This window comes from Galendromus occidentalis, unplaced genomic scaffold (assembly GCF_000255335.2).
Source record: "Galendromus occidentalis unplaced genomic scaffold, Mocc_1.1 scf7180000077102, whole genome shotgun sequence".
Lineage (NCBI taxonomy): Eukaryota > Metazoa > Arthropoda > Arachnida > Mesostigmata > Phytoseiidae > Galendromus > Galendromus occidentalis.
This window is the reverse complement of record NW_003805090.1, coordinates 86176-108572: the sequence shown is the minus strand read 5'-3', so window position 1 is coordinate 108572 and position 22397 is coordinate 86176. Positions and strand designations below refer to the sequence as shown.

Below are 22397 nucleotides of genomic sequence, written 5' to 3'. Positions count from 1 at the left end.
GGCCTCTCTCCAGTCGAATCTGTCGGCGCCTCCGAAACCCCGTCCCTCGTTGGCTCGACCCGGCCGCCGTCTGTCGCAAGCCGTTCCCAGACCGAGACAATCAAGCATTCAACTTTGACCCTTGAACTCCTCGCGAAGCAGACATTTGCTTCTGGCTGCGCGAACACAGCGAATGTCGTCGTCTGTACCTCTCCGTTGTTTCAATTGGAGTCGGCTCGAGTGCCTTCTCGACTCACCAGTCATTTATTACGAGAGAGCCATCTGTTCGATTTCGAAATTACGCAGTGCACTGCACCCTGATGCAGCGGCCGACGAAAAAACTTTCTACGGCCGTAGGGAATAATTCACCGACTCATTAGGAGACGAAGAAATATCAATTATTTATGGCTAGGTAGCTCGGCAATGCCACTTCCGATGGCTAGTAGGTACCGGGCTACTATCGGGCGACCGCAAGACGCAAGCGCTCAGATCAGCTCCCGGAGCCCGGAGCCCGGAGGGAAATATTCGCGCCATTCCGACCCAGCTACGGGAATGAGCCTTGCCCTCGAGCCCCCCGAATTTCGATCAGAGGTTTTCAGCGCCGTCGCTCACTGCGGATGAGCCTCGACCGGTCTGTCGCAGGTCAGGAGCGGGTGTTGCAATGGCGATGTCACAACTTACAGCACCCTCCGACGAGAGATGATGATCCCCTTCATCCCGATGTCACGTCGATTTTTCTCCGAAAGCCAGAATCGCCAGCTCCTCGGTCAATGCCCCTACTTGTCGAACGGACACTCGACATTAGCGTTTCCGTGGACGAAATCCGTATTGAGCACAGTTTCTGCATTACAAGGAATTCCGTTGAGTGACACTGTGTCGAGGCGGCTCGAGGCTCATCAGTCAGACAACGTTCCCACGCAAAGAAGACTCGTCGCGTTGTGCAATCGCGCCGCTTGTGCAAGCTCTGCCCCCGTCGTATGACATCATCCAATTCAATCGACATTCCTTGAGCAGGTGACGGGATTGCCTGGTGAGACAATGTTTCTTGAGTGCTCGGCTAATTCTAACGAGGTTCATAGAGTGTCCCCGAAGTTCATCGTTGGGATGTCTCGACCTAATTATCACGAGGTCTCAAAGGGCGTCGCTTCTCCACAGGAATCCGAGTCGTCGACGGAGCTAGGAACTCGCTGATACCCTGGGAAACCCTGCCCGTCCCTGTCTCCGGTGTCCTGGACATGTCCTCGGGAGCTCATTCGTATATCATTTCATATTGAGGACTAATGAGAACCAGGATAGAGCTCGAGCACGAATGAATACTTGAAGAACACTCTGCGTCTCCGACTCGGAGCGCTGTGGTAACAGAATAAGAAGGTCGCTCGGGGATGCTCAGGTATAGATTCCGTCGCCAGAATCGATGCCGACGGCTCGGATCATTCAAAGAGCCCGGTAAGACAATCCATCGTTAGCTGGACTCGACAGGGGCACGCGAGCCTGAACAAACCCACCGCAACTCTGACCGATGGCAGCGAATGGATCGACACGGAATGATCGATTCTGAGAAAAAAACATCCTCATCTCGCGTCCTCGTGAGTGGGAGGAAAATATGAATATGCTCCGCGGAACGCGATCTGCAATCTCGGGAGCAATGCAGAAGCGGCATCGGACATAGAACGAGGCGAAATTGTACACCTTGCCATCTCAGTTGACAAATGTTTCCGAGGAAATGGAGTCGCCGGGAACGTTCCAGGCGATCCATTCGTTGCAAATCCGAACCTGTTGCCCTGTTGCCGTATCCCCTCCGCTCCTGATAGATAATGTAAATGGCACGGGAGACAAATCCCTGTCATTACAGGCGGAAGGCCAACAGAGGAAAAGAAGCAACATTCGGTGGTGGGACTGGTGCAGCTACTGCAGCAAGCAATTGAGAGTTACAGGGATCAGTAACTCTGGGGGGAGCCGACCAAGAAAAAACATGGACGGGGATTTCGCAAATTGATCCTGGTCTCACGTCGTTCCATTTTCGAAGCAAACAAAAAGACTCACACGGAAGGAACAGCCGAACACGGAGCAACCCAGAGAGAATATCCCGGAGGGAAATATACGGTCGAGAGGGGGAGACTCGCGAGGTAGGAGAAAGAACAACTTCGAGTGGATCGGGGACACGGGAGGAAAGGAAAAAGGGAGAAGACGGGTGATAATGGACGAGGGAGAATGAGAATGGGAACGGTCGGGAGAATAAGATGAAAGACGGGCGAATGTATTGAGATCCGCAAGCAAGGCAGAAAACAAGGACGGAGGGAATGGATGGTGGAATCCAAGGGAAGGGACGAACTTGGAAAATTCGAGATTCCGTCGTCTTCTGACGTCCGTGTTCCGCAAGTTCAAGGTATATTGCGCAATCAGCCCCACTCGGCTCGTCTTGGCATCAACTTGTTCCACCGTGGTATTGGTCACAATCCGAACGTGCCATTTACTGGTTCTTTTTTCGGGGCGGAGGGAGTGCTTAGGCGATGTAAGTATCCGCTGAAGAAGAGAACATCGTTGGTCAGCCGACCAGGAGGATGTGTGGCTGGGTGAAGTTGTCCGTCTTATTCGGAAACACTCAACATGAGCGTCGAGGCGAGTTGCAGCGACACTTCCTTGACTTTGTGGCCCTCGGTCTCCCACGTCTCTCTGCTTTCTCCGTACTGCATGCTCCGAGTCCCAGGGGACCCCTGACAGCCAGGAACGAGCTCGCCGGAGCGTGAGAAAGGCGACACCACCACGCAACGAACGAAGGAGCTCGCTACCGGCAGCACCAAGGTCGGGAGCAAATACCAGTCAGTCTTCTGCTCCGCAACGATGTGCTGCGAGCTGCCGGCAAATCGCCGCTAAGGCCCGCTCCGTCGGTCGGGCGGTCTCTGACTCAATCCGGCGGTGGTGCACGCAAAAACGGCTGTGGACACGGAACGAAGCCACCTGCGACGCTCCAGTCGTTCTGCTCCTGTCCCTTCGACGAAGTCACCACTTCCCCCACCATCCGGATCTTCGTGTGCGTTTCGGGAACACAAGAGGGGGAGGGAGGCGGGAATGGAGCCATCAGCGGGAAAACCCCTCCACTCCCAGTGAGCCGCAATTCGGGGCTTGCTTTGGCCTCGCTCCGGATTGGGAACTAGCGTCGGAGGAAAATGAGTCTCCAATAGAACTATTTTGTCAGGAGAAAGGTTTCCAGATTCTAAGGTCGATTGAATCCCTTCATGGTCTTGCCGAGCTTCCCTGTGGCGGCGACCGATCTGTCTAATCGCTCATATGCGGAGCGTAGAGTTTCCATGAGGACGCCACGTGATGCCGAGCCGGTCCGATGCCAGAACTTTATCAAAGACTATACCGGTAGCCTTAACCCAGTTACGAAGGTCATCCGAAACAATGGCTCCTCGTAGTTCATTAGCTGATATTGATATTAATCAAACGATCCTGAGACAACAGCTTGAGCCCCGAGGCGACTGCAACGGCTGCCTTGATGTGGACAGCACCGAGAAGCGCATTATCTCCGAGGATCTGCCTCGGTTCCGGAGCGGAGAACGAAACTCCGAAAAGACTCGGCTTTCCAGAAGATTCGCTCTCCCATAGCAAACGTCGCTAAGAAAAGGACAAAGACGTCGGATACGCTCCTCGGAAGCGATGCTTAGTTAGCCGCGGAGACACGAGGCAATTCAAGGTGTCTCGCTGAATCATGACCTATAAGTCGAAACTCGTCTCTTTCTTAAGCTCTGAAGGGGTAGCTGTTTTAATTTATATGCTAATGCTCCGGTCGGGATACATGGGGCCGAATGCTCGAGACCGCCCGGGGCATTCGGTTCCGTCTACGTGATATGTCTGTCTATTCGCGGCGACTTCAACTCCATCCAACCCCTACCCGACTCAATCGCACGGTCGTCGAAGGACTCCGTGATGGTTGAACTTCGTGGGAACCGCTCCGACCCACTCAAAAACTAGCGGATCCTGCCTCCGGAGGACGACGGCGCGGCGCGCTGCTGCGGGACTCGAGGTTACTCCCGGAAGATTGACACTTAATCGTTCGAAAGTTTCCGGAGCGTACTCGACCGAGTTGGAAAACTATTCTGACATACAGCGCACGATCGCTTCGAGGATCTTGGGGAATGGAACCACGACGCGAGGGGCGAAACAAACTTGCGATTTCCATCGCGAGACGAACACAAAATCAATTATTATTATCGGTCGGCGCAAGGGGCTGGCGAATTGAATTTTTTTCTGCGTCATAATTTGTAATCCAGTCCACGGCACTCAGGATCCCGGTCCGACACCTTATCCAAATTTTTCGGAGTGTCACTGGCAGACTCATCAGGAGAGCTCACTTCGGGCGAGACGAACGAGCAGGTCCACCTCCACATAGCCAATCAAGTTGTTTCGCGAACACCTGCGGACCCGGCCTCTGCGCGCTCACTTGTTTTAGCGGCTTTCGGGCAAATATTGGACCCCAGGTCTCCGGCTGCGAAATACATCGCGAACGAATACTCGACCGAGGAAACTTGTAGCAGCCCTCAGATATGGATCTGACACCGGACCGCTAAGCGAGTAGTGAATACCGTGATTGTGAGTTGTGTCGATCGATCATGCAAGCCAGGAAAGTGTACGGGAGAACTGACCCAGGATCCGCTGCCGAAAGGCTTCACCGATCGTTCTTGGCAGGTTCCCGTGTTTCCCAGTCTAGTGTCGGTGTTCATCGCGATGGACACGGACGCTCCTAGTACTCCTCGCGATTCCAGGCGGCAGCCGCCATTGAGCGGCTCGGATTCATACTCAGCGCTCGTGAGCACTTACCGCTCCCTGGAAATGAGCGGCCCCGGTCTCCAGGGGAATTTCCGCGTTTAATAGAGCCGAACGTTGACGCGGCCGGGACGGCTAAAAACTGTCGTTCATGGCAAAGGCTCCGGCGCGTTCGGAGCAAACCGTCGGGTCTCGTAACCCAAATATTTAGCAGTCCCCTGATTACATGTTTTTTTCTCACTTTCCTGCAAGCGTCATCCGTCTCACTAGTTCTGATAGAACCCTCCCGTGGGGAAAGCTCCAAAAAGTATCTCAACGATCCACGGGCCTGACCGAGACCTAAGCTTCGGAATACAGGAATCGAGCGTAAATATTGCGGTGTAACAGACAGATGAGGTTTCAATTCCTCTCGATGAGACGTCCTTGAGGCACGAAGCGCCCCTCGCGAGAGACCGTGGTGTCGTATCACGCCCCGTCGTACATTGATACAATACCGCAAACGTATCGCTAACTAGTCCGATGCACAAGAGATGAGAAAGTATCCTTTGACATGTAATATTTATTATTGATATTACTGTGATTAGCTTCAAGGATCTCCTTTTCACAAGCATCTGGATCGGAGAGCCTCACTGAGGCTTCCTCAACACTCTCCGAGACGTAATCTCAGGAAGCTAATAGTGCAATCGGATACATCGACTATCCGCCGCAGTGCCGCCTCGACAACTAGACCTGTCTCCAATGAGATTGCTTCCACCGAGAATCGACGTCGTCGCTTTTCATCTGGTCTAATTCAGCCTTCCAAGTACTTACGTGGGAGGCCAGACAACATTTTCCGAAAGATACAATTCGAAGCTGGCGCTCGCTACTCTCGTCTTTCGCACGGGTGAGGTCTACGCAGCGCCGCCGCCGCAACCGCCGTAGCCACCAGAGGAGTCGCGCGGAAATAGCGAATGGGAGCTGCCGCTTCCAGAAACCGTCTGACCGAGGCGTCGCGGGTCTTTCGAATGTCCGTTTTCCGTGGGATCGTTCCGGGATCCCTCAGAGAGAATAATATTTCCGGGGAGGAAAGGCTAGAAGCGGATTCCTCTATTGCATCGACGTAACAGCTGGACACTTTTTCACGGAGGCCTCTGCGTGCATCTAAGCCGGCTGTAGCCTCTGGTCATTGAGAGGAGACGCGCCACTGCGTGAAGCCTGCGTCCTTCATTAATGACATTCCTTGCATACGCAGCGGATCACAGCATGCGTACATATAAGCAATGCCACTCCGCCGTCTCACGGGCGAGCGCTCAGGCTCGCTGAGTCGGTCACAAGGCGGACCATGAGGCTATGGCTCTCCCCTAATGGCCGAATTCCTCCAAGTTTACCGATCTCACAAAACACACATACACACGATATGTTCAGAACTGATCTCTTCCTTCCTGTCGGCTAACAGCGGAAGAGCGTTCGTACTTTTCGGCAGCCATGATGTCGCCGTCCGGACCACGGTGGGCATTGTTGTCCCAGGACTCACACAACAAAAGCAGGAACGCATCAAGGTTCTCCTGGTATGTTCGTCCCCTGTTCGTCGAGAGTTTCTTCCAGGGGAGAAAGTTTTTCGCCGGAAGTATCGCACATATCCCACGTCTGGTGCCGAGAGTAATTCGCGTGGCATCAGACGGATGGGAACAGCGGGGAATGAAAATTGAGCACCAGAAAGCGTCTTCACATATTGCCCAGTGCTCAGCTGCGATCACTCACCTCGTTGCGAATTCGGGAAACTGTCACCGTGCGTCGGAAATATTCCGAGTGATTACGACGGGGAATTATGTACCTACTCCCAATCCTTCTCCGGAGGTAATTGGGAGGCCACTCCGATGGGAGAGCATCTTGCATTCAAGGACACGGTCCCTCAATTTACGAAACGTGCAGTGTTCGGGGCGAATATTCTCGATAGATGAGAGGGACTTCTGGACGTATGTTGAGCCTTCAGATCTCCACAGGCTCGCGTCGACAAGGCTCTCAGAGGCTAAGTCCCATCGGACGCACAGGGCAGCTCATGTTCGACCTTTGCTAATTGATATAATGGGATCCGATTGGATATGAATGACTCGTCTGCAACGAGACTCCGATATTGCGGGGGATGATCCGTTGAGCTAATGTGGAAGTTTCGGCAAAATCATCCGTCTAATCCCGCTGTTGGGGCGTCGACGTGTGGTGGTCGGTCGACGAGATGTGTCGATGCGTCGGTGTCCACCGACTTCATTCGTAGATCAAAAATTCATGAGCCGCCCCCACCCGCATTTGGCGCGTCCACTTGAAATTCATCTGCTTTTGTTGAATTGATCGGAGCATCGGCGGCCGGAGCGCTAGAACTAAAACGGTCGGAGCCCGAAGAATCGCTTTCGATGTCTTCTCGGAGAGGTATTGGACAGTATGAAACAAGCCACGGCTCCGGCAGGCCCTGTATGGGCTTTCCATCGGGTTTCCGTGAGGTTTCCGTCAGCTTCCCGTCCCGCGCCGGCGAACTTCCGAAGAAGACGGGACGTCGATGTGCTTGCCGCTCTGACCACTTGGCTATCTGTAGCTCGAGTTCATGGATCTTCGTTCCTAATGAACGTCTGCTCACAGTATCCAACATCGTGGCAACCAGCTCGTCGAATTACCTCTAGGGATCTGGGCGGCTGGAGGAAGAACGAATTTCGAGCTCAGTTCGAGGGTTAGAAAACGAGATGAGCTCGGGGTTTTCATCCGATGAACGACTGAAATGAAGCGTGCTCGCTGAAAGCCCAGCAACAAACACACGAATTGCTTTTCCGATGGAACCGCAGCGAAAATGCATCTCCGGAGGTCGAGCTTAATGAATGGTCCGATGAACTGACTGACTGACAAATGAGCGAACGGATCGAGAGTAACCGCTTCCTGTAACGGGATAACGAATTCTCGTTCGTTCCTCCAGAACGCCGGTCGTCGTCTGGAGAAAGCCGGCATCGGATGACTCAGCAGATACCTCCGAAGTCAAATGGCCCGTCGGCCCGGGCGGTCTCGATCTTGTGGGGATCATTGTTGCCTCTCATGTCGTTGTGCTCGTCCGCTCGACCCTCCGCTCCACCTGCATCTGGCCTCTACAGTGTCCGCGGCAGTAGCCCGGCAACAACACAGGGTCGGCAGTAAAAGAGATAGATTTTATTACCGGCGATATTTTCTGTGGTTTCGCGCGTCTACGAGCCTCTTCGTTTCGCATTGAATCGGAACGTTCCACGCGACGGCGCATCATAACAACGAAAAGAACCGATGGAGCTTGACACTTGGCGTTCGGCGGGAATCGCAGCTCAATCCATCTTCGTATCGATGTCTCCTCCCGCCTCTGGATATTCTCGACATCCTTGGAGGGAACGAGTGACGGTGAAAAGAACTACGCACTTCGAGTTCCCGGGCGGAGTTCCCTCTCACGATCGTTCATGAAACGAATCACGGCCGTCCCTGTCTGCTGAGTTCACCAGTACGTCTGCACTCGTGGCAATCACATCGGCTATCTGTCTATCTATTCATCTATCCACCTGTCCAACCGTCCATCCATTCAACTGACAATCCATCTCTTCGTTCGCTTGCCCTGAATACCAATGAGGGCCATGACATGCGTTTGCGCCGCATATACTCGAATACACTTCACCGCGAGCTCGACAGAGGCGGAATATGCGAGCCTACTTCGACACCTGTAAAACACCAACTGCAGCCTTAAGCGATCCGACAGCGCGGCGGAGGACTGTGACGAGCGGAGCCCCCATGCCTCATCCGTCTTCGAATCTCCTTCAGAATGTCCCGAGGAATTTCATACGAGTGAAACTCGACCGGTCGGACCGGATAAATTTCGAGCGCTGTTCAGGGTCGGAATTCCCGTAGGAGAAGACACGGTATCTATAAGGCAATCGCGCACAAGAATAGCCTTGGGAACGATGCTCCGCCGATCGGAACCTTTTCTCTAGACGAAACGGAACGCTATCTCTCTCGAGGTGTTCTCTCAAATGATTGTGCAAGAATATGGAGGATTTTCCAGAATTCGGAAAATTATCGGACCAGCATTTCCCTTGACTGCATGGAAAATCATATACACACAGGGGCGGGTTTATTTCAACCGGAATACGCGATACGCCTCATTCCATAATGGATCACTCGAGGAATCTTCGATGTCCGGCGAAATCTGCATGGGATCCATGCAACAGTTTCCACTGTGAGAGAACCCCGAGGCATGCGTGGATCTCGTCCAGATACAGTCTTTGTGAATAACTGGTTCGATTCTCGGCGAGCCTGTGACTCTCTGTCGTCCCATTTGCCCGGTCCCGACGGAGATTCCAGCTGCGCCAGATGCCAGTCCGCATCCCAGCTGTGTATGAGACTCCCTGCTTTTTTGGATGGTCGTTCCCGCTGCTCGCCGACGTCGCAAACTATCTGTTAAGGACGACGGACTTGGGGCGATAAACGTGCACAGAAAGTATTGCATTCCAGATTGCGGACTTGTTCTGAATTTCAACGCCCCATTCCGTCCTAGTGTACTGCCTGCATCCGCTCCTCGGAGTGAGTTGATGAGGATAATCATCATAATTCGAGCGCGAGTACCCCAAAATGAGCTGAATATGCTTTTATGTCTTGTCCGGTCGTCGGCTCGATGCGAATTCTCCGCTATGGACACTTGAAATTCACAGTAAATCGTCGTAATCTTGGATTTTTCCCTGAGCTGCTGCTTGCGACTGAAGCTCCTCGTCCAAATTGAGCTATTGCTCGAAGGGTGCTCTGTCTCGTCCCTCCGTGCGGTTTCTCAAGAGGCACGCCGCAGACGTCCCAAATTTTTCAACGAGGAGTCGACCCAAATCCATTCTGTGCCAGACGTTCCTCATGGTCCCTTCCAGCGATAAGTGAAACTAGCCTTTATCCGATGTATATCGAAGATAGAAGTTCCGAAGTACTGGTCTCGACTGAGGTGAGGAGCTCCGCGAATCTCGCAGACCGTGACCGTCGAGTTTCAGAGAGGAGAAACTTCGAGAATGATTCACAAATTCGCATTTCTTCGTCGATTGAACGCATGGATGCATCTCGCTCCACTTCTGGGATTATTCACGCTTATCCGCCCTCGCTTCACTATTTGATCCCTCATCCCCTCGTCGGATCCTCATGTGCTGTACTCATAAATTATTTTTCCCCCGAAGGTTCCTGTCCTGCGGAGCACGCCCACGTTCTGGTTCCGATGGGTGCGGTAGCTCTTAAAGCACTTTCTGGAGAGAATAAATATTATTTGGGAAATTCCTCTCGGCGAAGAGCTCCGCCACTGGCGAAAATCTATCACCCAATATTCCATCATCATAATCAATCATCACATGGACATAATTCATTCTCTAGGTCCTAAGATCGATATCCAATGTCTCCAAGCCCTGCGAGAGCTTCTTCTCATGATTCCGTCGTTACTCCCCAGGATCTCCGGGTAGTTCCAGTCCTCAAAGACTTAACTTTCGCCCCATGGAGTCCTTCACGAAGCCCATGAATCGATGCAGTTTCGCCACGGGTAGCTGCGAATCCAGTATTGATCCGGGATACGTCTTCTGAGTCGAGGCGGACAAGTACGATACTGATCCGTCGACCGCATGAGGGTCCGGCCGCCTCACAAATCATTAAAAGCTTCGGATTCTGAATAGCGATATCATCGTTCTAGAATCATAATCGGCATTTGATCAGGAGTTCTCGGACCCGATGTAAACATGTTCGGGTGGGAAATGCGAACGGCTGGAGGTGGCTAGGTTTCGGAGCCCATGCGGGAGATTCGATTGAAATTTCGACGATCGTGACCGGCTTCTCCTATTATCATCAGAATTGTGATCCGGGATATTTGACCCTCCCAGGCGGCAGGAAGAGAGAGCTACTGGTCGGCGAGAGCAATAATCTTCAATAGATGCGATGAATATCGGCGTCGATAGACGGTCCGAGTCTGTGATCGACGGAGCGCTTAATTCAGAATGGGGAGACGTACGATGAGCTCGGGAGACACGTGAGAATTCGCGCATATGTGAGTTGAGTGATACAGCCAGACCAAGTCATTAGTCATCGAAATGACTGTCGAATCGGAGACGGGAATCGTGTCCGACTATTATCTCCCAAATCCACCTGCTACACCATCAAGGGACAATCTGAGACGCGATAATGAACGAAGCGATATTCGATCCGATGGTCGCAGCTCTCGTCTCGCCGGCGACACGGGCGATCCTCCTCACGGGCATCAATCTTCGCAACATCTTGGATCCCATGAAGCTTGATCGATGGATTCCGGCAATAAATCGAAGAACTCGCGTGATTTGGCCGGAATTCATGCCGCTCTTAGCGTCGGCGAGCGAGTCATTCCTGACGCTCCATCATAAAATGAGACTTGTTGTTTGTGCGTATTCGCGTATCGATTTTGAGTGATTTGCCTCGATTCTAACGGAGTTCTCCGCATCAAAAGTCGACGGGTGACCTTGCTCGTTGCTCCGCTCTCTTCTTTTTTTATCTCGAATGCGCTAGGCGTAGCGTCTGAAGTAGCGGTAGATCCAATCAGTGCCCGATGTAGTTGAAAACGTAAACGTCTTTGTCGATATCGGCTTTCTCGCTTCCGATCATCTGTGCACGATGTAGATGCTCTTCCACCGAGTCGACGAGACAGACGCTCTACTTGTAGGGAGAGTCGACCGCAGCCGTGTGTATGAAGTTATGCCGCTTGGAGTCGGCAGCTGGCAGTTCCATTAGATTTTCCATTTGCTTCCGAGTGCATTCGTTCAATAATTAGACCCGGGTTGAATTATACCCGTTCGCCTACTCGGCTCGTATCGCTGTTTGCGCTTCCCGATGCTCCTGCAAACGAGGTTACCGAGCTCGGCCGAACCAGCCACTCCATCCAATCGACCTCGCGCTCTTCTGACCTCGAGTTCTAGATAGCAGTCCGTCTTCCGCTACAGTCGGGCAATGAACGAGAAAGTTGTGCATCTCGACTCCCATCCTCCACCACAACGCAAAAATTATATCTGCGAGCTCGGAAAAATTCTCGGATTCTAAAAGAGGAAACTCACGCCAGCACTCATAGCCCTCAACTCCCATGCCGGGGTGCCTTTAGCCGCTTCCGCAGATCTTGTTCTGGAGCGTGCTCCCTCGCGAAAGAGATCCGAGAAGTCTGGGAGTCGGAGCAAGAAGAGGAACGCGCGGAGCGCGGCGGTGAAACGAGCAGCGCTCGAGTCTTGCGCAGGTCGGCGGTGAACTGGGCTGAGGGCGGTGAGATCACGAAGATTAGACGAGTGGGTGAACGCAAGTCGAAAAACTTCGAATTTAGCCCGGCTAATGAATGAGGAGCTGAAATCCGTGTTCGCCAAGTCGAGATTCTCCATAGAGCTCACCTTCGCCGCGTAATAAGTGACAAGCCCACGAATAAGTCGCCGGGACGGAATTCAAGCAGCCGACTACCAGACGAGGAAGAGCTCTCCAGTTGAGCTACGAGCAAAATTCAAGATCTGGCTTGTTCCACGCTCGGAGAAAAAGCACACGCGATACACTCAAGCAGCGGGAGGGAGAAAACGGGCGACCCGCTATCGAAAGTAAGTCAGGGAGGCAACTTGGCGGAAGAGTGATCATTTGCATCAGCTGGGAGCAGTAGCAAGTCGACGTCAACGTACACAGGGGCTTCCCGGAAGTGACTGCGTAAACTTGGGACCCATTGATTCTCGTCGTAGACTGTACGTGGAACGAGCGGAGAGCACAGCGCCGAGAGGAAAATAAGTTGAACTTGCGAGGAGTGCGTTCATCTTCATATGAACTCCCTTGCGCAATCCCAACGGACGATCCTCGAAAACGAAAACCGTCTCCCCTTCTGCTGTCTTCGCTGCTCTTCCGAGCTCCGTGTCAGTTGGTTTCGCCCATCTGGATTTTCCTCTACGCTTCTTTCTTTCGCGGAAAAGATCACATGTGTCCTCAAAAGGTCTTCCCGCGTAATACTCCGGGGAGGATGGAAACGGGGAGGCAAAACGCCGATGGGGAAGCGGGAACGGCGGCGTCGGAGGACGCCAACAACAATGTTCAAATAATACAATTGATGTGAGACGGAAGCGAAACTTTGGTTCCTGCGCCTCGGATCCGGTTCATATACTCCAACAAGACGATCATACAACGTTGGCTAAAGCATATCAGATTTCTTTGATCGTCCAGTGCTCTACTTTTCTTTCGCCTTCATTCTTCGCCGCCTCTCTTTCTTCCTCTTCCCGGCAGCTCCTCTTCACTCCATCCGGGCCGGTCTTTCTCGCGTGCCCTCTGGCTGCTTACTCTGAATGGAGCGATGGATCCCCAAGGAGATATATTTTACAAAGTGAGTTGCCTCTTCCCGACGTCGAAGTGGAAAACATTCGAATTCGGGGTCAGTTTTGAACGACGAGAACATTCAAATGTTCAACTTATATTCCCTATCTCTCCCTCATTGCGATAGCTGTAGCCGGCGTTATCTCGAAGGACGTTCCAAGCGTCGCGAGACGATCTTGGAGTTTCGAACTCCGAATTCCTCGGTCACAATTATCCGAAGAGGCGGAAGCCCACACACCACTTGATTGGAAGCTTCTCCTCCCTCGCAGAATACTCATATCGGTGGTGGAAAACCTCCACGCAGGTCGAGAAGGCAAGCAAACGGAAGAAATTCGAGAGGTTCCGTTTGCTTTTGTCCGGCGTGAGGACCTTTACAAGCGGAGTCAACGAAAGCTCGAGCCCAGTCGGAGTCAATAGAATTGTTGTTGACCCCAACCTCGGAGCCTCGGGCCACGGAAGTGCTCTCTGGGAAGCAAGAGACGGATCGGGTGTTAAAGAAGGAAAGTGCAACTTCCGCTCGAGACTCCCTCAACGCGTCCATCGACCGTTTGTTGTCGGCGTCTCTGACGAAGATCATCGCTTGCCCGACCAGGGGCGGGTTCCTTTGTTGCCCTATCGCTGTGTGAGCACTGCGGAATAAATTTGATGGAACACAGTACACTAAGGTCTGGCGACTTCGACCGAGAACTCGCTCGAGAAAACTCATATTTCCCCTGCTCGGAAGCGAAAATCTCTAGTTCCGGTCTGATATTCCGCAAACTGATGTTGATTGTCTGATGTTGACGAATTTCTGTATTCCATGTCCTGGAAGGAGCTCAGCGGATTGAATGCCGAGAAAAACCCCACCATATCCGGCCTGTACGCGAGAAGCATTTCCGCGTGAAGCGAACCGATGGGTTTCTAATGAAAAAGTGTCAAAATTCCCGGGCGCATGCTCAGAATACCGGATGAGTTTGATTGCTCAAAAACCTTCCGGACAGGGGAGGAAATTGCAACAGTCATTCCTGCTCAGCACGAGAATTCCGTCGGACGCTTTAAGGAAGAAGAAAGTCCCTAATCCCCGCTCCCGCGTGAGCGGTTTCGCGGCTGCGTTCTCACTGACGCAATTTTGCGGGACTCGACGAGCATCTTCCCTCTTCCACAAGAAAAGCATACAGAGTTACGCATGCAAGCTGGCGCATACACAAATAGTTTGATGCACGTACATACATACATGCATGCATAGGAACGAACCTTTGGGGAGGGGGGGGGCTGAAGGATACCAGGACGTACTCTTACTTACCAACGTGTACGGGAGCGGATAGAAAAAAATAACTGAGTTCTTCTCTCTAATCTAGTTATGACTGTATGCCGGTGGCCGTCTGCATGCGCGGACGAAATCTAATTTGTTCAGAAATGAGAACGTATCCAGTGAGAACACGTCCGGACACACGGTAGCAACGGCCGGCAACGACAACTCGACTCTTACCTTCGTTCTGGAGCTGCATCGAGTTCCCCGTTCGACGCGTCGAACACGAACTTGGAGAACCGAAGTCTGTGGCGGTAGAAAAACCCGTTCGAGTGAAACACGCGTGGAGATAAGCGCGAGCTTGTCGGATAACCCTCTGCTGTCGGGCGCTCACGGCGACAACGGCGCCGACGTGTCGGTGGCAGAGTTTCCCGGCGGCAACAGGCTAGTTGGCGAGGTGGCTTCTTCATTCTAATCGGCTTATGAAGTCGCCGTACTTCGTTTCATACGGGGAAAAATACGAACTAATTAAGCTCGACTCGTTTGTTGGAAGTATCGCAACAATTGGCTCCAAAGCCCCAAAGCCCACGGGACATGAGCCAACTTCCGCATGCTCTACTGCGACCATTGACGACCTGTGCGGCCTGTCGCTCCCCCGATTCGGACTGACTGGCTGGCTGCGGGACTCATTCAATTCGGTGTCGTCGCTGTGAGGCAAAATTACGAACATACATCCGGGGATCGTGTTCCCCTGCGGGAGTCCGGATAGTCCCGGTCGCCGATTCCCAAGGGCTTCTGGGCCTGCCGCCCGCTCTGCGTTACACTCGTGATTTCGAAGAGTACGCGTCTTTGGACTGATTCCTACTTTTGGCTGGATTAAGTCGGTCGTAAGAATCAATGTTTCAGATTATCCTCGGCTTTTCGTTCGACTTCTGATGGCTGTTGATTCACAAATATTGATTCGCGCTCATTTGGCCGGGGCTCGATCGAACGCTGTTTTCCAGGACCGACTCGTGGCAAGCATGAAATCTCTCGCGAGCCTCTGTCGGATGCATCGAGACGGTGACGTTACGGCTGTCGGAAATTGCGGCTCCGCTGTCACTTGCGTCTTCGACTCTTCTAGTGCCAGTCGGCCGAACAATCGTCATCGTCGTTGCTGTGCTCCCTGTTGTGCTGGAATGTCCTGTCATCGAGAGTGAAAAGCGGAAAACGGACGACTCGTCGAGTATGACTCATTCGACGACGGGCTCCGTTCTGCTCGAGTGGTCATTTCTCGGAACTCCGAACGATGAGCACCAGCTTGACGTGAGCTCCAGCGAGCTGGACGATCCGACTGCCGACAGAGATTATACTTTACTTTGTTTGTCTTCGAGGAGTAGAGTGTTCGCCATCGATGCGAAAGTACGCAATGGAGTATGTAGATATTCGACGTGTCATCGGAGCGGAGGCTCCTCCTTCGGACAGAGCGACTCTCGAATCGTCGTTCACCTCGTGCTCGCTGAATCGATTTCAGCTGTTTTGCATTTCCGTGAGGGGAGTCTCGACTCGCATCGTGTCCAAGCTCTTGCTTCGAGCGCACCGGCCGCAGGAGGGCTTGGTGTTCGCGTCTGACGGAGGCCCGAGCTCGGGGAGGCTTGCAGTGAGCTCGAACTGCGCTGAATAATGATTAAGGTCAATGAGCATCGTTGATTGAATATAACGTATGACGGACAGCGTTTCATGAACAGAATGTCAATGCTAACGTTGTTATTCCCCTCGCATGATATAGCGACGGGGCTGTTAATCTCATCGACCGCTCGATCGAGAACAACTCCTTCATCGGATCGACTTCCAGAGCTCGGTACGGACAAATAATACATATCCGGCCTTCATGGTTATCGGGAGAACTCCTGACACCCAACGATATGGTCAGGAATTTCCCTCATTTCAGCTCCCCGCCCGGATCCGATTCGATGGGCGTCAAGACCGGAATTCGAACCCGGAGGACTTTCCCCATCGTACGCCTGCGCTAGATGGCTTCGCCATAGTAGGCGGAACTCTGAACAGGTCCTACTCACTACTCACTTAGTAGGAGTAGCCTCTGGTAGAAAAAGGCCCCGTACGCTACGAGCATTTCAAATAAGCATTCCCTTAAGGACCTGGACAGCGAGAGATCTGACTTAATTATCGGCGTGTGCCGACTGGTCGTCGTTGCTCGGATGTGTGGACGCGGAAGTAAATGGCGTTTAGGGAGCACGGACATCTTCGTGTTTGTTTGGATCTACTAGAGGATGGGTCGAGCCGGGTGCTGAGGTCGCCGAATGTCTCGTAAACAACTTCAAGGTTTGTGGGAAGGATTTCGACGATGGATAGGAATAATTCCCCATGATCGATTTACGCCAAACGCAAGTGAATGCGGCGAGCCGAACGTGATGAAGGAAGTTCTGTGATTGCGCTAATTCGATTTATTGTCTGGAAAAACTAAGTGATTGATTCTCTCGGGACATTCTGGACCTGCGGTTTAGGATCGCTGCTCTGCACGTGTACGGACGTGCTGCGGGACGCGCAGTGTCATATTTATGGCTCATGAGAATCTTGTCATAAAGCGCTTTACGGCCGAATCATGGACAGCGGCTCCGGCAGGCTTCATAAGCTGCAGAAAAAACGCTCCGCCGCAGTCGCGACTTCGACGGAGATGGGAGCTTAGAGTCCTGGAGGCCCGGAGACGCGCCTGGGATTGAGAACGAGGAACATTTTGTGAGGAACAGACAGGCTGCGTACCGGGCGGGGCTATGGGGAATTCTGCCGGTGAAACGGTCCACTGGAAAGATTATTAGAACTGGGACGAATGGAGGAAATCTCGACACAGGAAACAAGCGTGTTTTCTCACGCCACCATCACAACAGGCCACCATCATCATCATCTATTAGGCCCGAGCGAGCGAGTGCACGGGTTCGCAGTCCTACTCGTGGGAGAGGCTGTGGTAGCCGCTGTTCACTGACTATACTACATTTGCTGAGCAACGAGCTATCGTTACATCCACATACGTTCGTATAGATATGTTCTGCTGTGCCAGACCGTGTTCATATGCAAGACCTGTCCACGTGCATGCAGCTACAGAAGCATCTTCGCAGGTACACGCTGCTATCCCACTCCTTCTGACACGGAACTCGTCACGATCAGCCCGAAGTGATTCTCGTCCACGCGCTGATCGTTCTGATTCGCTGCTTTGGTAGAGGAGCTGGTCGTGTTTACGTCGGATAATGATTTTTCATCTCTTCCAGGTCTCGAGCTATCAGGCAGTTGAGAACAAAAGTCTGATAATAATTCACGGAATCTCCACGATATCGCCGGAGGAGTCTATCGCTTCAAGCTATCCGCGTCTATTCCTAGATCATGCCTTCACCTCACGATGCGAAACTTTTGATCTACCACTCCTCCGGAAGCTTCTAAATTCCGGCGCTATCCGCGGAGTTAAACATTGAAGCGTAAGAAAAACTGAGAGAGACGACGATGCGTCCGCGTCGTGGTGAACCATGATGAACCGTGAACCACTGTTCGAGGCACAGGTGCCGCTCGTTGGGTCTTGAGAATCTCAAGCCCATCAGAGAATGCGAGTCAGCGATTTTGATGAATTTGAAATTGCAGATTCGGCCCCAATGATTCATTTCTCAGATGCAAGAAAGTCGGCACTCATGCCCGTACGACGTCTCACAACTCACAATATTAGCTCCAGCGTTTGAGTATGATGAACATCTTGTTCATTCGATTCGGAGCCTGGAATCCATCTTTCTGGTGACTGCTTCTACTCGAAATCGAAGACGCAGATATTCAATGAGCTCAATAATTCATTCTGATTTATTTACAGGTGTCTGTCGTATATCACAGTTTAAATCAAAGCAGCTGCTGTCTTTATTCGAAGGCTTCGGTTGTGGAAGGCCTCGACGTCGACGACGCTACTGCAGCACGTGTCTCACGTCTGGATCCGAGTCCTCGCTGCTTCTGGCACGTCATCATTAGTCGAGAACACTAGTTCTCGACAGTTCTAGACAACATTTTGATTAGACTCGGGGTTGATTTTCTCTTTATACACATGGCTCGGACAAGAGGCTGCATTCTGGCAGCTGATTCGTCCTCTCGTTCGGGAAATTGAGCTTTTGTGGAAAAATTAATCTTTCTCCCTTTGCAAAAAAGATCTCGAGTTTTCCTCTGAGTGTGGATCGTTGCGACCGCACCCGATCATTTTCTCTGATTTACAAAGCCTTTCGAGCGGGACCGGCGGCTGTGATCGACGCTCCTCTTTTTCGTGGCTCTGGAACGACTCTCCTTGACCGAACTCACGCAGCTCTCTCGAATCTGGGGTCCAAAGGGAGACCACAACGCCTTCGGTCATGAGGTTCCTCTTTGGAACTCTCTGGATCACCCTCCCTCCCTAAAATTTCCGCGTCAAGAATTCGGGAGGAGCGAGAGCGTCGCCCAGATGTTCTGGACGGTACATTCCTCGATTTTGGCGCGAGATAACGGTTAGAGAGCGACCGCAACCGCAAGCGAGTCCTCTAGATAGTGCTACCCTGCTCTTAGAACATCATACATAGTCCGACGTTCTCTGACATACGTCGATCCCCAGCAAACTTTGCTCGTAGAGAGGCATGCGGCCCATCAGCGGCGGCAGGGGCATGGGGTGTCCTCCCGAAGGACCCAGCAGCGGGTCGAGAAGAACTTGCGGACCCGCACTCATCACTGCCAAGGGATCCCGTAGAGAGCAATAGCGCTCTTCGTCATCCAGCGTCGTCTGGAGGTCCCTAGCCTCCAACTCCTCTAGAGGCGACGCCGAGGTGCCCATTTGGAAAGCGCCATGAGTCTCCTTTGTACAGGACGAAGACTCTCCTTCCTCAGGAGACAAATTCTGAAATTTTCAATAGCGTTGGCTCTTTTTCTCCTGCTGCTATTTTTTTCTTCTACTGTCCTCAGAGTCTCTGTCTCTCTAAAGCTAACGGGCACACCATTCCTCCGGGGCTCTCTCGATTTCTTCTGCCTTCCAAGTCAAAAGAGCACTGTCTGGGCTCAGGGGAAGAGTTCCTCTCATTCTCCACAGCGACATGCATTTCGTGCATAGCCGGAGAAAACTTACTTTTGAACAACATAGCCTAAGGTTAAGCTGTTGTCACGTGGTCCGCGCGACCACGAGCAAAAAAGCCATTTGTAAAGCCAGTAAAGGACCCAGAGTGTACAGTGTGAACAGTGGATGTCCGACCGTGCCGGCGCTCACTTCGTGGGATTTTCTCGCCAATTGCTCTTCGGCTGGAAAATAATAGTGTGAAGATGTAGCCGTTCTGTAGTCGTTCTGAACGGGGCGGAGAGAGGGAAACTGTTCCATCCAGGGGGCGCCCCTGGGTTCTCCCGGGGGAACGAAGTTATCCTCACGAGAAACTCCCCGGCCCCGGATGATCCCAAAAGCTCTTCTCGGCTTGGTATCCATCATCCAGGTCTACTTGTCCAGAGGCAGGTCTCGCAGCTGCTTGTCAAAGACTCACCGTGTAGAACGTGCACTTGCACTATTGCTGGTGATGAGTGTACCGGAGCGCACGTGTAGGTTCCGGAATGCTGTTTGTTGGCGTTGTGGATGACTAGGCGAGACAATTGTACGTCTACGCTCTTTTTATTGTTGTTATTATCGCTAAGAGGCACGAGGCTGATATTGACTTCGCTATGCCGATCGTAGTTAACGACCCGATCGCCATGATACCAAAACACGTGACTCAATGGCTGCGGACAATCGTGTATAACACACGTTAAGCTTATGGAGCTGCCGCTGTTGACGAAAAGCTCAGGACCTTCTTCGATGGATGCGTGCGGCGCTGTAAGGCATGACAGACCTCTATAAGAATCTCGTCCATTAACGCATGCATTAATCCCTCATTGCGTGGTGGGCGACCACCCTGACCTCCAGGACCCTTCGAAACAGCGTGGGACCCGGGTGCCAGAGTTTCTTCTTTCCCGCGTTCCCACGAGACCCACTGCCTCATTTACGAGCCTTTTTTTTCGAGTCCGAGTCCTGCTCTGCGGGGTTCCCCTTAGTGCCGGGAATTTCTCTGGAAACTCTCCCCAATGTGCGATCCCATGTGGAGGCGGAAACCGTCCCGACGTACATCGACTGCTTCTACCCCAAATGAAATACGAAGAACCACCTCCTCGGCAGCAGCCCGCGAGGAATAGTGTTTGATGCTGGATGTTCGCAGCGGAGGCTGCCGGACGTCATGGCATGATTCACTTACAGAGCACGTTGAGATGGACATCGAAGCTCAGCATCGGATGTTGCGTATTGACCTGGCATTCGTAGGTGCCTTGGTCTGTTTTCTGCACGGCACGGATTTGCAGCATCCAATCGTCGCGATCGCTGACACCGTCTCCCCGTACCGCCGAAAAACGATCATCGGTCGTGTACGTCATCATACCAACGGTCAATATGTGGTAGTCGGACGGCCGTAACCAAGTCACCTACGAGAGGGAAACGCACGGATACTATCAATACGGATCTTCCGTTCTGCAAATGACCCGAGCGGCATTCGTCGGAGATCGATTCACCTCACGAAGCCAACGGATTACACATTCTCGGCGTGAGGTCTCGAGTTGCATTCCTTTGGTGGATTTTCCGGGCCTCGGGTCTGTTGTGCATTCGAATTTTCGATTGGATGCTTGTTTGAGATTCGTAGAGGAAAACGTGATAGTGAAACTCACCGTTTTCTGACCGATGTTGTGTACGTAGCAATGCAAATAGACGGTGCTGCCTAGCTGGCCCGTGACGTTTTTGGAGCTGAGCGTGCTGTTGATCTCAGGCGGGGGATTGTGAGCTTCGAGATGGTTCGCCACATTAGCAGGCATATCTTCCCTACCGGTGAAGTGTCTTCTGTTCGTGTGTCGTGCGGTACCTGTAAGGAGAATCACATTCTTCAGCTTCTTCCGCCCTGTGGGTGTCACGTATATTCCTCTCACGCTCACTGACGTGGGCGTGATTCGGAAACTCTCACGAATGCCTCACGCTACCAATGATTGAGCCTCGGAGGCTGGGAGATCTTTTCCGAAGAAACAAGAATGTCCACTGGGGAGCGGTCTTTCATTCGGCCCTGAGACGAATGTTTCCGAAATCTTCGCCGTGGAGAGGGAACGCGGAACTCACCACAAGAGAATTCACCCGCGTAGGATGCGAAACGCATTGCGAGCCCGAAATTCACAGGACGGGAGCTGAGATGGAGGAATAGTAGCTTATAATTCGAAATCCATCTCATGCGGACTCGATCGGCTCGCAAGAATAGCGCCGCTCAAGACGAAGCACTCGGGCTCCGCGTATGAAGGAACCTGCGTAATTCATGCACAACAGCTGCTCAACAATCACGTTCAACTCGTGGATAGGAGGTCTCGAAATGACCCTGGACTCGTATGCGGAGAATATACATACATGCATATATACGTGACGTCTCCCCACGAGATCCGCAGCAAGAATGAGGGAGTTTACGTTTCCGAAGAGCGGCCAGGGGGAACGAACTCAACGGCGAGCAACTGAACGTCGAGATAGATATAATTAGGCGAAGCGCGCAACACGACATTCTTTTTCTTTATCGTCGAGGATAATGAACTGTGTAATGAAGAATGCCGGCCATTGTGGACTCCATCCACTGAACGGCGGTCGGTATACGCCGAATACAATGAGCTTTCCGTCAACGCTATATATCAAAATGGAAGACCATGGCCACCCGGAGACGTTCCCAATCGCCGTGGGTGAACGTTCAGGATGGAAACGTCATTCGTGAATTATGAACTCGTAGCCACGCTCTCCCTCAATCCAAACGGACGAATCTTTCTCCCTTCACGTCCTCAATCTCCAGGTCCGTTTCTTTGGGCGAGAATGATTTTCTTCCCCTGCTTCCTTATCGAAGCTCTTCGCGAGGTTCAACCGCTTGGATGCTGGCTCAGAAGTGATGACGCCGCAAAAGATCATCGCTTTAGAAATCCTGCCGTAGCAAAGCAACTTTCGCGTCAACCTTACGAGGTTGGACGCGTCCTCTTTTCCCGAGGTGAGCTTCCCTGCTCACACGAGAAAGTTTGC

The 22397-nt window shown here is 52.4% G+C and overlaps 1 protein-coding gene across 1 annotated transcript; it reads right to left on the bottom strand.

Moving 5' to 3' along the window:
• Positions 1-18880: 18880 nt before the first annotated feature.
• LOC100903690 (zwei Ig domain protein zig-8) lies at positions 18881-21507 on the bottom strand. The gene is made up of 6 exons (XM_029110787.1): positions 21471-21507; positions 21032-21222; positions 20569-20791; positions 19828-20151; positions 19425-19594; positions 18881-19199 (listed from the first exon to the last, which is right to left on the bottom strand). The coding sequence occupies exons 1-5, from the start codon at positions 21505-21507 to the stop codon at positions 19458-19460; spliced, it is 912 nt and encodes a 303-aa protein (XP_028966620.1). The 3' UTR covers positions 18881-19199; positions 19425-19457.
• Positions 21508-22397: the final 890 nt, after the last annotated feature.